Here is a 14,291-nt window from a genome sequence, read left to right as displayed (position 1 = left end):
TACGGGACACTACATAGAAATGAGAGAAGGATCAAAAATATTTTAATTACAAAACTTCTTTTCTTGTATAGACAGTTCACTTAGATAAATTAATATTTTGTATAAATTTATTAATGTCATGTATTGATCCTTTAGAGCATCAACAGTGGTAGAGACTCTATAAAAATATCATTTTATTGTTTTAAATACAATTTAATTGTTATTTTAATTAAAAAGTAAAAAAAAATATCAAACCCAATCAAATATTGCGATGTGTGAAAGGAGTCTGTAGAGAGGTTATGTTCTCATTTGAGAATCGATTCTCTTTTTTCACTCTTCTTTTTTATTATTTTTCTTTTCAATATTATTGAAAGATTTGGTGAGAAATTTCTACTGTGGATGCTCTTAAATCATTGAGGATCAAAATAAATTTGCAACAAAAAAAAACAGATGAAAAGAAAAGAAAGTTAAGTTAAAATTAATTACATTTAAATCGAAGGACTTAAGAAAAGATCTTCAATGACTTTGAACATTAATTGACAAAAGTCTTTTTTCAAGTTCAAATACTAATTCCGACAAAACTACTCTGATGTATATTAGTATAATTTTGTGGATTCGATTTAGTATTTAATTATTTTTCCTAGAAACTGCATCACGGTATAAAAATTAAAATTCTTCGTGTTTTGTTTTCTTCTAAACGCAAATAACAGTTATACTAATTAATGTCATTCATAGGCTGTTGGTTCCGATACATGAATTTTATTTATATCGATCTTTGTAATCGAAATGTTTCTTTGACGAATTAAGGCAATCTAAGACTATACTAAGAATAAGCTTATATAGTATAGCCTAATTTCTATCACATTCATCGTTTTTAGCCTTGGTGAACAATAATATAAAATAAGTGTTACTTGTAATTTGTTGGCATGTTAAGGGCATAAATAACAATTTTTCTCGTTTATAATAATAGTAGTTTTCTCCCTCCATTGCTTAATATATTAATATGCATACATATATTAAAATATACAACTATTTATATATAGAGCTGTCTATAGAAGAAAAGAGCCAAAATCAATTAGCTGTGAACAGAAAAGAACACTTTTTAACATATGCAACAAGATTTAGGTGAGGGTTTGTCTACATGCTCCGGGAAGAGAGAGAGAATCATAAGTGTATCTTGATCTAGGGTTTCTCATCGACACAGACAAATCTCCATGCTTTGAACTAAGCAGAATTCATCTTGTCTTTTATCTCTTTCATGTCAAACCAAAGGATCTGATCTATCCACTTCTTCCAAAACCTTTATCTAGCTACGCCAAGAACCTTCATATCTCCCTTTACCATATACTTTCTATTTTTCTCCTGAAAATAAGAAGTAAAAATGATTCCAAGTATGGAGGGAGGCGAGAAGACTAACAGAGAAGACGAGGAGGAGGCGGAGGAAGAAGAAGAAGGTGAAGAGAGTAAGGTTTCAAGCAATAGTACAGTGGAAGAGAGCGACAAGAAGACGAAGGTTAGGCCTTATGTGAGATCTAAAGTCCCTCGACTACGGTGGACTCCTGATCTTCATCTTCGCTTTGTCCGCGCGGTTGAGAGGCTTGGAGGTCAAGAAAGTACGTCCGTAACTACTAACTTCATCCTTCATCACCTCTTCCACACATATATAAAAGCTTAACCAATTTCTTAGTTATTCTTAGGTTAACTATTGGTCAAAATCTCAGTAGCTTTCCTTTTTATTTTATTATGATCTTGTGTTTTGTTATGTATAGGAGCAACTCCAAAGTTGGTTCGTCAGATGATGAACATCAAAGGGCTTAGTATTGCTCATGTCAAGAGCCATCTACAGGTATTTGATCTATATACACATCCTTATATTCTACATATATGCATCTAAGATGTACCTATACGTTGTATTTTTTGATTTTGTATGAAAGAATCATTGAAATTAGAAAAAAAATCTTACTAAATTGTGAATTGGAAAATTTTAGATGTACAGAAGCAAGAAGATAGATGATCAAGGTCAAGGTATTGATTCTTTCTATTTGAGTTCATCAGTTATCAAGCTTATACATGTATATGCCAATAAATTAAAGTAGGGTTTAAATTGTTGGCAGCTATAGCTGATCACAAACATCTCTTCGAGACTTCCACAGATCGAAATATTTATAAACTAAGTCAGCTACCGATGTTCCGAGGCTATAATCGTAACTATGATTCTCCATTCAGGTTGATAATTTTTTATATTTTTTTTTTTGCAAATTTTAAATCTTTTGTGTTTTTTAATATGATTGATGTTCCGTTTTAATAATCTAAATTAATAGTCTTCAATTTTTTTTTTTTTTTTTTTTTTTGTAGATATGGAAGTAAATTTTCAAATGCTTCTTTGTGGAACTCTAGCTCTCACGGAACAGACCGGAGTTTGATAGAACAAATTAGGCCCGGTTTAATCCGCAGCTCATCGGTTAGCAATAACATCCGTGGTAGTGAATATTGGACTAACAACAGGTCTTTCAAGAATATCTACTCTTCTTCAATTTCTAATCACTTACCGAAACTAAGACACGATCATCAAGAACGGACCAATCCAGTCACATTCAACAGCATGCAAGGACACTCAAGAACTTTTCAAAAGTTCCATATTGGTGTTGAAGAGAGCACTAATCATGCTTATTTTAGCAAGACAACAGGCAAAAGAAACGCAAGTACGAGCATCGATCTTGATCTTGATCTATCTCTTAAGCTACGACAACCCGAGAAGACAATTTTGGAAGAGACAGAAACAGCAACAACAACAACGGATCAAACGTTGTCCTTGTCGCTATGTCCAGGGTCGTCTTCGTGGAAAAAGAGCCGACTGATCAAGAAAGATGAAGAGGATCGGACGGTTAAGATTGGTCAGGCAAGTACTCTCGATCTGACTCTATGAATTATATTTAAGAATGAGACAAATTCTAAGTGAGATCTTGAGGTACTTACTGATATCTTAATATTCAGTGTCGTTGTTGTTTATCATTAATTATGTATTTTCTTAATTATTAGAAAGGAAACAAAAATGTTTGATTATATTAACGGTCTTGAGTTTGTTTGATACCGCCAACTTGTATCATCACATATATAACTTATGTTACTAGCCACATCATAGTGATTCGATCTTTAATTTGTCTGTCTAGCTCTCATAGCAATATACTATATGAAAATTATATATATACAACAAATTTACGTAAATTTGTATACATCGATTAGAGTATCTCTGCTGGTGTTCGTTCATCTATATATGAGATTTTTACGTAAATAGTACAAAAAATTTGGTTTCGTAATTATCCAAACAGCACATGGATCCAATTTTGTAATTCCAACAACATGTTACGGTTGATGGTGTTTTTAATATTTTCCAAAATCCATCTTCACTCATTTCTCACCCTTCTTTAGAAACATAGTGAAACATTTTTACATTTTGCAAATCTAAAGCCAAAATTTCTGAGGTTTTACTATGAACAGGATTAATATTTAAACAATGCGACACAACTCACTTTTTTTTGTAAAATATATTTTAAAAGGGGTTATTTTCAAAGATCGCAGTACAAAAAACTATAGCAAAAGGTCACAAATCATCAAATCTTTTGAGTTTATTATTCTATGTAAATTTATCTCGTGAAATGTTTATTGTATATGTTTAATAGTATTTGATAGGGAACTTATTTCAACTGTGTAAAATTGGTTGACCCATGACTCGGTAATTATTTTCGTTCAATCAATCTAAGAGCATGGATCTTATTGAATCTCTAATAGTTTAATTTATTGTATAATATGGTGGCACCTATATATATATACATATATATCAATATGATAATGACGTCGTTAATAGTAAGGTTGAGAGTTGAAACTGTTGTATAATTTTGATTCGACGTGCCAAATACAACGTTCGACCAAGTATCATATCAATTTTGATTTTCCAAAAAGATTAACAAAAAACCTTGGGATCTCCGGATGTTTGATTGGATACACTGATACAGTATCAATATTTAGACAAACAATGGAATCTTTGCTTCTTAAACATTCGATGTGTACCTGGTCAACTTCTTCAGTATTAAACATGGCCGCACGATCAAATTTGACGAACGAAAGTACCCAAAATTTTGGCCGTATGTACAGATTTCTACTTCTACATACCTAGTCAATTTTTTTTGGTAAGGGAAGATTAACTTCTCCACTTCAGCATCCAAACTAACTAATTTTTGAAATATACAATTTTTTTTTCTTTTGCCTTGAGAGCAAATGCATGAAATGAAAGTCTCCTAGTGGTAAAAGGGGGTGTAAACATAACTTTTTATGCTGTACCCGTTTTATTTACATTTTATGATATTAAAAACAAAATATGAAGCAGGTAATCTTTTTGCCAAATTAGTCCTTGTAATACACGGATCAATCTCCTTGTCACACGCAATTACGACGAGATAAAAGTCCTCTTAACATATTTATCCTAGAAATAATATGAATGATTTATTTTAACTCAATTAAAAAAATATTAAATTTGCAATGACTTATATGATCAATAAAAATCAAGGTCCACATCTTATCCCAATTTGTTTGTTTTTTTTTGTATACCAAATTTGTCTTTTAAATTGTCTTATAGTATGTTTTTAATTCTCCTAGTAATTTACACAAAGAAATTAAGAAGCTTCATTGAAATAACAAGACTAGAATTGAAGAATGAGAAACATATCCATCAAACCTTCGAAGACTTTTCTCCATCAAAATGTACAAACAAAACACCAAACCCAACTTGTGTCTTGTCTATTTTACACACATTATTATAATTAAAGGTTTTCACACCTACACAAAAATTCGTACCATTGACTATAAACATCACAAATCCAAAAAAAAGTTCATCAACTCCGGGAGAGAAAGAGAGAGAATTAAAAAAAAATGGCCGGAGCTTACGATCCAAGCTTGCCGGCGGTACCTGAATGGCTCAACAAAGGAGACAACGCGTGGCAGCTCACGGCGGCGACTCTGGTTGGTTTACAGAGTATGCCAGGTCTTGTTATCCTCTATGCCTCCATCGTCAAGAAGAAATGGGCTGTAAATTCAGCTTTTATGGCTCTTTATGCTTTCGCCGCCGTTCTTCTCTGTTGGGTCCTCCTCTGTTACAAAATGGCTTTTGGAGATGAGCTTTTGCCGTTTTGGGGCAAAGGTGGTCCAGCTTTTGACCAAGGATACCTCAAGGAACAAGCCAAGGTTTTGAATTTTGGCTATTTGCACACAAAGTGTTCGATAAAATGCCTGAATGAGAATTTGATTTGATTTTTTTTTAATTTTGGTTTCTTAACAGATCCCAAACAGTAATGTGCCGGCGCCTTATTTTCCAATGGCGACGTTGGTGTATTTTCAGTTCACGTTCGCGGCGATAACGACGATATTAGTGGCGGGATCGGTGTTGGGGAGGATGAATATTAAAGCTTGGATGGCGTTTGTGCCATTGTGGCTGATCTTTAGCTATACAGTTGGAGCTTATAGTATTTGGGGAGGTGGGTTTCTGTATCAGTGGGGAGTTATTGATTACTCCGGCGGATATGTTATTCATCTCTCCTCCGGTGTCGCCGGATTCGTCGCCGCTTACTGGGTACGTTTATCTGAAATTTTCAAATTCAGAGTTTCTTTAGTTGTTAGAGGTTAGTTTATTTAGTTAGGGAAACTAAGCTTGGATTTAAATTCTCAGGCTATTATTTGATATTTGGTTATTATTACTAGAAATAAAATAAGAAGATTGAAGAATAAGATGGTTTTTATATATTGATGTCTGTTGAAAATATTGGAATTAAATTAATGTACGGTAGTCGGTAGATGACATAGTCTCGGAAAAAGTTCCAAGTAATAATTCGATGTAGACTGGTCTTTAATTGCCAAGTTTTGTTTTGCTTTTTCGATATGATTACGTATTTAAGGCCCATAGTTTATATAGATAAGTAATAAGTTCGATGATTGATTGGTCCACTAACAAAAGGTAAATAATTTCCAAGTAGTAGAAAAATTAAATCAAATCGATTTAGGATTTGACAACACGATCTTGAGGTATTTGTATAAGAAACTTAGATAATTAATTAGAGAAGAGTAATCAATCATCTTTGAATAAGCATCTAGAGAATAAAATAACGCGGGAGAAACGCTTCAATATTGATCTCACTCAACTGAAAATATCAATTTTTGCCTAATAGTAAATTCACAAAATAATTGAGGTTGGTTCAGTTTTTACATTTTATATCTTATAAATATAAACTAATTAATTTGTTTTTCTTGTATTCTGCGTTTTGTCGCACATAAGCAAAATGGTAAAAGTCAAGTCAATTCCACTGACGACGACATAATATTCCACATAATAAAAATATAAAATCTTGCAGAAGAAAATGAAACTAAAAATGGTTAGTTAAAAAGCAAACACTAGCTAGTTGAAATTAAGAGTCGTACCATGTTGATATCGATTTGATTATTACTTAGATTAAATACGATTTGTGGACATGATCTTATTATAGGTAGGACCAAGGCCTAAGGCTGACAGAGAAAGATTCCCACCGAACAATGTTCTATTAATGCTTGCCGGAGCTGGGCTTCTATGGATGGGATGGTCCGGATTTAACGGTGGTGCTCCTTACGCCGCCAACTTAACCTCCTCTATCGCGGTGCTAAACACCAACCTCTCAGCCGCCACAAGCCTCCTTGTATGGACCACACTTGATGTCATCTTCTTTGGCAAACCTTCTGTCATCGGAGCAATTCAAGGCATGGTTACTGGCCTAGCCGGCGTCACTCCCGGAGCAGGTCTCAATCATCTTATTTTCAAGTTTTTTGTTTACTCTAAGTTTATTAATGATTAAAGTTAAATTATGTGGAAACTTATTAATATTGCATGGTTAATTTATTATACTGACAAATGAAATATATATATTGCAGGGTTGATCCAAACATGGGCTGCTATAATAGTTGGAATAGTCTCAGGAACAGTTCCATGGGCCTCTATGATGATCATTCACAAGAAATCCGCTCTCCTTCAAAAGGTAAATTAGATCATAAATCCCACTTTAATTTCATAACCAACAAAAAATAAACAAATTGAAGTTGATTATGTAACATCGATTTATGTAAGAATGATTTGAACTGTAATATTTTGATTGGATTAAAATAAAACAGGTGGATGATACATTAGCGGTGTTTTACACACACGCCGTGGCCGGTTTACTTGGTGGAATAATGACAGGTTTGTTTGCACATCCTGAGCTCTGCGTCTTGATACTTCCTCTCCCAGAGACCAATGGAGCTTTCTACGGCCGCAATGGCGGCAAACAGCTTTTGAAACAGTTGGCAGGAGCTGCCTTCATTGCCGTCTGGAATGTGGTGTCGACGACTATCATACTACTCGCTATTAGGGTGTTCATACCATTGAGAATGGCTGAGGAAGAGCTCGGGATTGGAGACGACGCTGCGCATGGGGAAGAAGCTTATGCTCTTTGGGGAGATGGAGAGAAATTTGATGCTACAAGGCATGTGCAACAGTTGAGAGAGATCAAGAAGCTGCACATCCTTCTTATGTTCATGGTGCTAGAGGTGTCACCATTGTTCTATGATTTTTCTTATTCTTCTTTTTGCTATTTTTTGTGTGTATTGTTTTCCTTGTGACATTAGAGATATGCATGAGTTATTTGTGTTTTGTATAGGTGGTAAAACTTCACTTTTCAGTTTTTTGGGGTGTATTTGGAGTTAACAACCATTTGTAATTTTGTTGAAATGATGCTTCACAATGAAAACATAGAGTTCGTGAACAAACTAGCTTGTGAGTTGTGATCATTTTAAAATTCAGTTAAAGTAATTTCTTCAAGTCATTTGGCTAATAAGTAATAATAAGTTAATAACCAATGTGAACACAATATGTAATCTGGGCTCAAGTTAATATTAAGACCTATACTTCTCTTGAGAATCTAATTCACCCTTAATGCCAAAGGCCCAAAAGGCCCAAAACCTAGTTTTCTTAAAATGATAAGTGTTGACCTTATTATTCTCTTAGAATTAGGGATTGTGATGTGTCAATGTTTTTTTTTTTTTTTGGTAAGAGCCTTGGTAAGTGTCAATGTTGAATATAGAAGAAACTTTGTTTCCGTTTAATATTTTGTACAATATTTATAAGTAAATGAAAACCTTTTTTTTAAAAAAAAACTCTAAAATATGAAGAGTTTCACGTATAAAAGCAAAACATAAATAAAATAAAATTTGGACAGATAAAAACAAAAATTGGTGTCTGAAATAATTGAACACTAACGAAGAAATTATTTGTTTATAATTATCAACACTTTTTAGTTTTTACTTTTTAGGCATAAAAGGTTTCAACTTTTCTCAAAGACCCAGCCTTTGCAAGTGGCGTGGTTTCACTCGGTGGGCTTATAAATATCAACGATACCTTGACCTCCCACCATCGCCACTAAAACGAAATCGTGGTCTTACTCTCTCTTCTGACCTGAGCTCACACACAGATTTTGATTGTGTCTGTCACTCATGGAACCCAATATTTACCAACTTGCCCTCGCGGCTCTCTTTGGAGCTTCCTTCGTTGCTGTTTCTGGGTTTTTCATGCATTTCAAGGCCCTGAATCTAGTCCTTGAGCGTGGTAAGGAGCGTAAAGAGAACCCTGAAGGAGACGAGCCTCAAAATCCTACCTTGGTGAGACGGCGGAGCCAGGTTAGAAGGAAGGGTATTGACCAATACGGTCGCAGTCCTGCTTCTCTTCCAGATGCCACTCCTTTTACCGATGGCGGCGGTGGTGATACAGGTCGGAGCAACGGTCACGTTTATGTCGATGAAATCCCTCCTGGTCTCCCGAGGCTTCATACGCCATCTGAAGGTTCGAGAATCAAACCTGAATCGATCAGATTAGATTTTGGATTATAAAAATTGATCCTTTTACGGGTTTAGTGTTGTTTTAGTGCTATTTGATTCCAATTGCAATCCTTTGATGATGCTGATAGATAGTCTGTGATTGTTTTTTTCAGGGAGAGCTTCAGTACATGGAGCTAGTAGTATCAGGAAAACTGGAAGCTTTGTTAGACCAATCTCTCCGAAATCCCCTGTTGCTAGTGCTAGTGCTTTTGAGAGTGTGGAAGAATCTGATGATGATGATAATTTGACTAATACTGAGGGTTTAGATGCTTCCTACTTGCAAGCTAATGGTAACAATGAATTGGTGAGTTTCTTGATTTTATCATATTTCAAATCCATGTTTTGTGATTGAATGGGGTGGAGTTACAAGTAAGACGTTTTTTTGCAGCCTGTAGATGCCAATGAAGAGCAAATATCTATGGTTGCTTCAAGTATGATTCGATCACACAGTGTGTCTGGTGACTTACATGGAGTTCAGCCTGATCCTATTGCCGCTGATATTCTTCGTAAGGAGCCAGAGCAAGAGACCTTTGTCCGTCTTAATGTTCCTCTTGGTAAGAATGGTCACTTTTTTTTTTCGTTCTGTCATCTTGCCTAACTTCTGGTTTCTGTTTTCTTAGTGCTCTTTTCATGTTGTTACAAATCATGACATGTTTGTTTCGTAAGTCCCACTAGTTTAAAAGTTTTTTTCTAGTGGCAAGTAATTAAGTGGAGTTACAGATAATTATATAACTAGTCTTAAGTGAGACAAGCAAGGGTCAATTAAGGCTTTACTCTATGTGGGAGCTGAGCCATTGGAATCCTTAAAGTATAGTTTATGAATTATAGCTTGAAACAATTAGAGTTCAACACATTTCTTATTCAGATTTTACATATGTTCTGTTTAGAGGTGCCAACATCCGATGAAGTTGAAGCCTATAAATGTCTGCAAGAATGTCTTGCACTGCGGAAGAGGTATGTCTTCCAAGAAACAGTTGCACCATGGGAAAAAGAAGTCATATCTGATCCTAGTACTCCAAAGCCTAATACAGAGCCATTTGCACACTATCCTCAGGGAAAATCTGATGTGAGTCATTACTCCTTATATATGTCATCAAACACCATGCATTATGCATCAAACACCATGCATTGATGAATTTAACTTTCCAATCTTTGTTTTTACAGCATTATTTTGAGATGCAAGATGGGGTAGTCCACGTGTTTGCAAATAAAGATAGTAAGAGCATTAGTATTGAAATTCTAATGCTTCTTTTGCCTGTACCCATGAAAGTTGATTTGGTTGCATTCTTTTACTTTTCGAAAAACTGACCCTTGTTCTGTTTCATACTTCCCAGCAAAAGAAGAGCTCTTCCCGGTAGCTGATGCCACAGCGTTTTTCACTGACTTGCATCACGTACTCAAAGTCATAGCTGCAGGAAACATCCGGACTTTGTGTCATCGTCGACTAGTGCTCCTAGAACAGGCAAGAGTTTTATTTAGAGAAGAAAAAATGTCAAGAAGCAAGTTTGGTCTGGTTAACAGTATGACTCTTTTTTTCTTGTTTCAGAAATTTAATCTCCATTTGATGCTTAATGCGGATAAAGAATTTCTTGCTCAAAAAAGTGCACCACATCGTGATTTTTATAACGTTAGGAAAGTCGACACTCATGTGCATCATTCAGCTTGCATGAACCAGAAACACCTTTTAAGGTTTATCAAGTCAAAGCTCCGGAAAGAACCCGATGAGGTAACAATTGCAAACCATATGTTTTAGGATAGTATATAATTTGTTGATATGATAAATTTCTTGCTCCTCTATACAGGTTGTAATATTCCGAGATGGAACATATTTGACCTTGAGAGAAGTTTTTGAGAGCCTGGATCTGACTGGGTAATTACATTTCCAACTTCTAAACATTCCCAACTTAGTTCAATCTGAATTTGATGGCTCCAAGACTATTAGATTACTCTCTTAGGAGCCCCTGGTTGTTGCGCACCGCAGATTGCCTGTATTGCATTTTTTTTTCCCATTTTTACCATGACAATGAAGAAATAAACCTTCTTCCTTTTGTTTGAACTTTGCACAGATATGACCTGAACGTCGACCTTTTGGATGTTCATGCAGACAAAAGTACCTTTCATCGTTTTGATAAGTTCAACCTAAAGTATAATCCTTGTGGTCAAAGTAGGCTTAGGGAAATTTTCCTTAAACAGGATAATCTTATCCAAGGTAATTGAATACTCTAGTAATTGAGGATGGTAATGTGGCACCAATGACGGAAGAGAAGGTTTGTGAAAAGTCCAATTCTTTAACCCTCTAAAAATAGGGCATATCTGTATGAATCTGTGATTTATCTTTGGGTTATCATGATGCTTAGCCCACTCAATTTCTTTGATGTTCCCAGGCACTGTATTTCGGAACCTATGAAGCTGAAAAGGTTCCAGCAGGTGAAGAACTGGAAAAATGTGTACTCCCGGAGGATGACCTTATTTTACTAGCTATTGTTGGCATAAAGGTGAGGATTGATTTGGTTTGTTTATGTACGTTTTACTTCAATTTGGTTCTTAATGTACAATGTGGTTTATCCGGGGATTAGTCAAATATATACTTTGTGGTAGTGTGGCTCTTGTCCTTTGAGATCGCTTTCAATTTTTCACTTCACATTGCATAGTACTCCATATATGCATTTGTAGGCACATTTTTGTTATATATCAGACAACCACCCGCATGTCATGTCCTGCAATATACTTGGTAATGTTTCTTATCGAAATGTTGAAATGTGCACAGGATCCCTGTAGACCAGGAGTCAAAGATTCAGTTCAGTTGTGTCAAAATGCTGGTGTCAAGGTACTTCTTTTGTTCTATCATATTTTAAAGAGCCAGAAATGCCCATGGCAATATTTTATTTGTTAGCCTGTTAATAACGCTGCATGATTACTTAATGATATTTGTTTATGTTCAGGTCCGTATGGTTACTGGTGACAACGTCCAAACTGCTAGGGATATTGCTTTGGAGTGTGGAATATTAACTTCAGATGCGGATGCCTCCGAACCCACTCTCATTGAAGGAAAATCATTCCGCGCAATGACCGATGCAGAAAGGGACAAGATTAGTGACAAAATATCGGTACTTTTCACAGCATTACTTCCCAGTTCCTTAGTTTGAATGCGTTGATATGTAATTGGAATGTCCTAGTCTTATTCCATGTAGAGGTGGGGCCTGTCTTCAGGCTTTTAATACACATATTCTCCCTGAACATCAGATGCATCAGTTATTGTAAATATGATATAGTAGTAACAGCCTAAATGGAAATTGACTTGTTTACTTTACTTGTGAAGGTTATGGGCCGATTATCGCCCAATGACAAGCTTCTGCTGGTACAATCTCTGAGAAGACAAGGGCATGTTGTTGCTGTTACCGGAGATGGGACAAATGATGCTCCTGCATTGCACGAGGTATAGAAATTCTCAAAACAATTGGTTATGTGACTCTGTCAAAATATACTTTTGTTCATTTTCTCATTGGTGTTGGACTCTCTGAGTGAATTTGCAGGCAGATATTGGTCTTGCTATGGGAATAGCTGGTACAGAAGTGGCTAAGGAGAGTTCGGACATCATCATCTTGGATGAAAACTTCGCCTCAGTTGTCAAGGTTTGTTAAGATCACTTTTTTCCTCGAGTGCAGAGAATGCTATGGACTGGTTCAGGTTCATCGACTGATTCAGGTTCATCGACTGATAAAGTTTCTAAACTTAGTTTGTGTTTCTGACAATGTCAAAATGAGATAAGGAGAAAGACAAACCTGGATTTCAGATGGAAACTCTCTGTAGTGAGAAATCACGTTTCTAATGAACCTTAGCAAGTCTTTTACGTAGTTGTAATTGTAATTACCGCCCATGGCCACCATGTGACTGACAAGATCCGCATCCAGGAGTTTATTCCAACCAGCATAATTCCACCCTACTCTTGCATGCAGGTCCTTTATGACTTGAGCAGAAGCATCCAGATTCATTATGTACTCAGTGGAGTCTCTCAAGAAGTTGCGTCTCCTGTCAGAATCCCAGAAAAAGGGATGTTGAACCGCGTCGGAAGCAGTAATACTGCAACTACTGCAAATACAAACCCACAAAACCAATAAATTAGAAACAACATTTGTCAAGTAAATCTAAATTAGAATCTAAATCAAATAAATTACCCTTGATTCCGCTCCAGCAGATTGGTGATGAGACATGCAGCTTCACAATTCTTTAAGAGAGAGGTAATCACTTTCACTCTCGAGCTTTGTCGAATATTGTTTCCACGGACCTTCTCATCTCCATACGGATGATGCCCAGTAAACGCATAGAATAATATGCATCCCAGCTGAAACAAGTTAGTAGAATCAGATTCCTTACTATTCTTCAATTGCTCCGGTGCTCGCCAATTGGCATCTCCAAAATCTGCAATGTGTAAATATAATTTTATAACAAAAAAAAAAGAAAATTAAAACCTAAAATGTTTGATCAAACACTTACTTTTGGAAGTTAATCCAATCTCTGCGCTTTTGCCTAGACCAGACAGTTTTGCAACAATTTTCTTCCCCTCCTTGCATATAAGAACATTTTCCGGCGTCAGATTGCGGTGAATTATTTGCTTGCTATGCAAATGATTCACTGCAGAAACTACGTTCCTGGATCACAAAGCAAACAATTAATTAATAATATCAATAATTATGCATCAAACAAGATAATAAAATACCTCATAAGTTGTATCATCAAAGGTGCAGGAATTCCAATCTCTGTCCACAACTGACCATCTATTATCTCATCTAGTGAATCCGGTTCTTCTTGCAACTTTTTCTTAGCAAAGCGTGTCAAATCATCTAAACAGCACACCCACCTTTCTAGGCACAGATAGGAGAAATTGTCCACTTTCTTCAATCCATAGTACCTAATGATATTAGCATGTGTGTCTGATTCACATAGTAGCTTCCTCTCATTTTCTATCTCATCTTCACTAGAGAGAGATGGATTCAGCCGCACTACTGGTACGAGACGGTATGTTCCCAAAATACCCATGAAAACAACGCCATCTCTTCTGTGTGGAATTGTCATCTTTGAAGAAATGGCTAATTCGTTGGGCCCATCCTTAGCTGGTTTAGATGCATCTGCAACTGTCTCATTTCCGGGATCTTCTGCATTTCCTGGTTTTTCATCCTCGTCCACAATGAACACAAGTTTTTGAAGAACAACTGACGTGGTCTGTCTACCATTATCTCCATCCTCGTTTCGTTCATCGACTGGTTCAGGTTCATCGAATGATTCATATTCATCGACTGATTCATATTCATCGAATGATTCAGATTCATCGACTGGTTCAGATTCCTCGACTGGTTGAGAAACAAATTTGTCTGATTGGGAAGGGGCGTATG

The 14,291-nt window shown here is 35.9% G+C and overlaps 5 protein-coding genes across 6 annotated transcripts; 4 read left to right on the top strand and 1 right to left on the bottom strand.

The window, feature by feature from the left end:
- Nucleotides 1-882: 882 nt before the first annotated feature.
- LOC9317643 (putative Myb family transcription factor At1g14600) lies at nucleotides 883-3,138 on the top strand. Of its 2 annotated transcripts, none has more exons than XM_021030172.1 (5): nucleotides 883-1,592; nucleotides 1,749-1,825; nucleotides 1,968-2,004; nucleotides 2,076-2,205; nucleotides 2,335-3,138. In XM_021030172.1, exons 1-5 carry the CDS (start codon nucleotides 1,361-1,363, stop codon nucleotides 2,903-2,905), a joined length of 1,047 nt encoding a protein of 348 aa, XP_020885831.1. In that variant the 5' UTR covers nucleotides 883-1,360; the 3' UTR covers nucleotides 2,906-3,138. The 2 variants fall into 2 exon arrangements, with proteins under 2 accessions (XP_020885831.1, XP_020885832.1); XM_021030173.1 differs by having other exon boundaries at nucleotides 885-1,592; nucleotides 2,094-2,205.
- Nucleotides 3,139-4,812: 1,674 nt separating this feature from the next.
- On the top strand, nucleotides 4,813-7,797 carry LOC9317642 (ammonium transporter 2). The gene is given in 6 exon segments (XM_002881530.2): nucleotides 4,813-5,217; nucleotides 5,312-5,602; nucleotides 6,510-6,795; nucleotides 6,928-7,031; nucleotides 7,165-7,525; nucleotides 7,528-7,797. Coding segments are annotated over 6 exon segments (1,425 nt in total). The 5' UTR covers nucleotides 4,813-4,905; the 3' UTR covers nucleotides 7,599-7,797.
- A 578-nt stretch (nucleotides 7,798-8,375) lies between these two features.
- LOC110229009 (AMP deaminase-like) lies at nucleotides 8,376-11,338 on the top strand. Its single transcript, XM_021027685.1, has 10 exons — nucleotides 8,376-8,866; nucleotides 9,015-9,205; nucleotides 9,290-9,455; nucleotides 9,789-9,967; nucleotides 10,066-10,117; nucleotides 10,236-10,363; nucleotides 10,448-10,627; nucleotides 10,704-10,771; nucleotides 10,968-11,168; nucleotides 11,286-11,338. The coding sequence occupies exons 1-9, from the start codon at nucleotides 8,521-8,523 to the stop codon at nucleotides 11,116-11,118; spliced, it is 1,461 nt and encodes a 486-aa protein (XP_020883344.1). The 5' UTR covers nucleotides 8,376-8,520; the 3' UTR covers nucleotides 11,119-11,168; nucleotides 11,286-11,338.
- LOC110229014 (calcium-transporting ATPase 8, plasma membrane-type-like) lies at nucleotides 11,305-13,086 on the top strand. Its single transcript, XM_021027690.1, has 6 exons — nucleotides 11,305-11,396; nucleotides 11,669-11,728; nucleotides 11,844-12,008; nucleotides 12,221-12,337; nucleotides 12,435-12,533; nucleotides 12,858-13,086. Exons 3-6 carry the CDS (start codon nucleotides 11,850-11,852, stop codon nucleotides 13,017-13,019), a joined length of 537 nt encoding a protein of 178 aa, XP_020883349.1. The 5' UTR covers nucleotides 11,305-11,396; nucleotides 11,669-11,728; nucleotides 11,844-11,849; the 3' UTR covers nucleotides 13,020-13,086.
- On the bottom strand, nucleotides 12,578-14,268 carry LOC110229013 (inactive serine/threonine-protein kinase/endoribonuclease IRE1-like). The gene is made up of 3 exons (XM_021027689.1): nucleotides 13,619-14,268; nucleotides 13,077-13,550; nucleotides 12,578-12,990 (listed from the first exon to the last, which is right to left on the bottom strand). Exons 1-2 carry the CDS (start codon nucleotides 13,972-13,974, stop codon nucleotides 13,364-13,366), a joined length of 543 nt encoding a protein of 180 aa, XP_020883348.1. The 5' UTR covers nucleotides 13,975-14,268; the 3' UTR covers nucleotides 12,578-12,990; nucleotides 13,077-13,363.
- Between the last annotated feature and the right edge of the window lie 23 nt (nucleotides 14,269-14,291).

Source organism: Arabidopsis lyrata, assembly GCF_000004255.2.
Source record: "Arabidopsis lyrata subsp. lyrata unplaced genomic scaffold ARALYscaffold_4, whole genome shotgun sequence".
NCBI lineage: Eukaryota > Viridiplantae > Streptophyta > Magnoliopsida > Brassicales > Brassicaceae > Arabidopsis > Arabidopsis lyrata.
The sequence above is the reverse complement of the archived record's forward strand: the minus strand, read 5'-3'. Positions and strand labels throughout refer to the sequence as shown.

Excerpts from the sequence above, each read along its gene's own strand:
- LOC110229009 (XM_021027685.1), top strand. The coding sequence starts at position 8,521 with ATGGAACCCAATATTTACCAACTTGCCCTCGCGGCTCTCTTTGGAGCT. Across the intron at positions 8,867-9,014 it reads GCTTCATACGCCATCTGAAG|GGAGAGCTTCAGTACATGGA; the intron begins GTTCGAGAATCA and ends TGTTTTTTTCAG. Across the intron at positions 10,118-10,235 it reads CGTGTTTGCAAATAAAGATA|CAAAAGAAGAGCTCTTCCCG; the intron begins GTAAGAGCATTA and ends CATACTTCCCAG.
- LOC110229013 (XM_021027689.1), bottom strand. The coding sequence starts at position 13,974 with ATGACAATTCCACACAGAAGAGATGGCGTTGTTTTCATGGGTATTTTG. Across the intron at positions 13,551-13,618 it reads TTGATGATACAACTTATGAG|GAACGTAGTTTCTGCAGTGA; the intron begins GTATTTTATTAT and ends TTTGTGATCCAG.
- LOC110229014 (XM_021027690.1), top strand. The coding sequence starts at position 11,850 with ATGGTTACTGGTGACAACGTCCAAACTGCTAGGGATATTGCTTTGGAG. Across the intron at positions 12,338-12,434 it reads ATGCTCCTGCATTGCACGAG|GCAGATATTGGTCTTGCTAT; the intron begins GTATAGAAATTC and ends GTGAATTTGCAG. Across the intron at positions 12,534-12,857 it reads ACTTCGCCTCAGTTGTCAAG|GTCCTTTATGACTTGAGCAG; the intron begins GTTTGTTAAGAT and ends TCTTGCATGCAG.
- LOC9317643 (XM_021030172.1), top strand. The coding sequence starts at position 1,361 with ATGATTCCAAGTATGGAGGGAGGCGAGAAGACTAACAGAGAAGACGAG. Across the intron at positions 1,593-1,748 it reads GAGGCTTGGAGGTCAAGAAA|GAGCAACTCCAAAGTTGGTT; the intron begins GTACGTCCGTAA and ends TGTTATGTATAG. Across the intron at positions 1,826-1,967 it reads ATGTCAAGAGCCATCTACAG|ATGTACAGAAGCAAGAAGAT; the intron begins GTATTTGATCTA and ends GGAAAATTTTAG.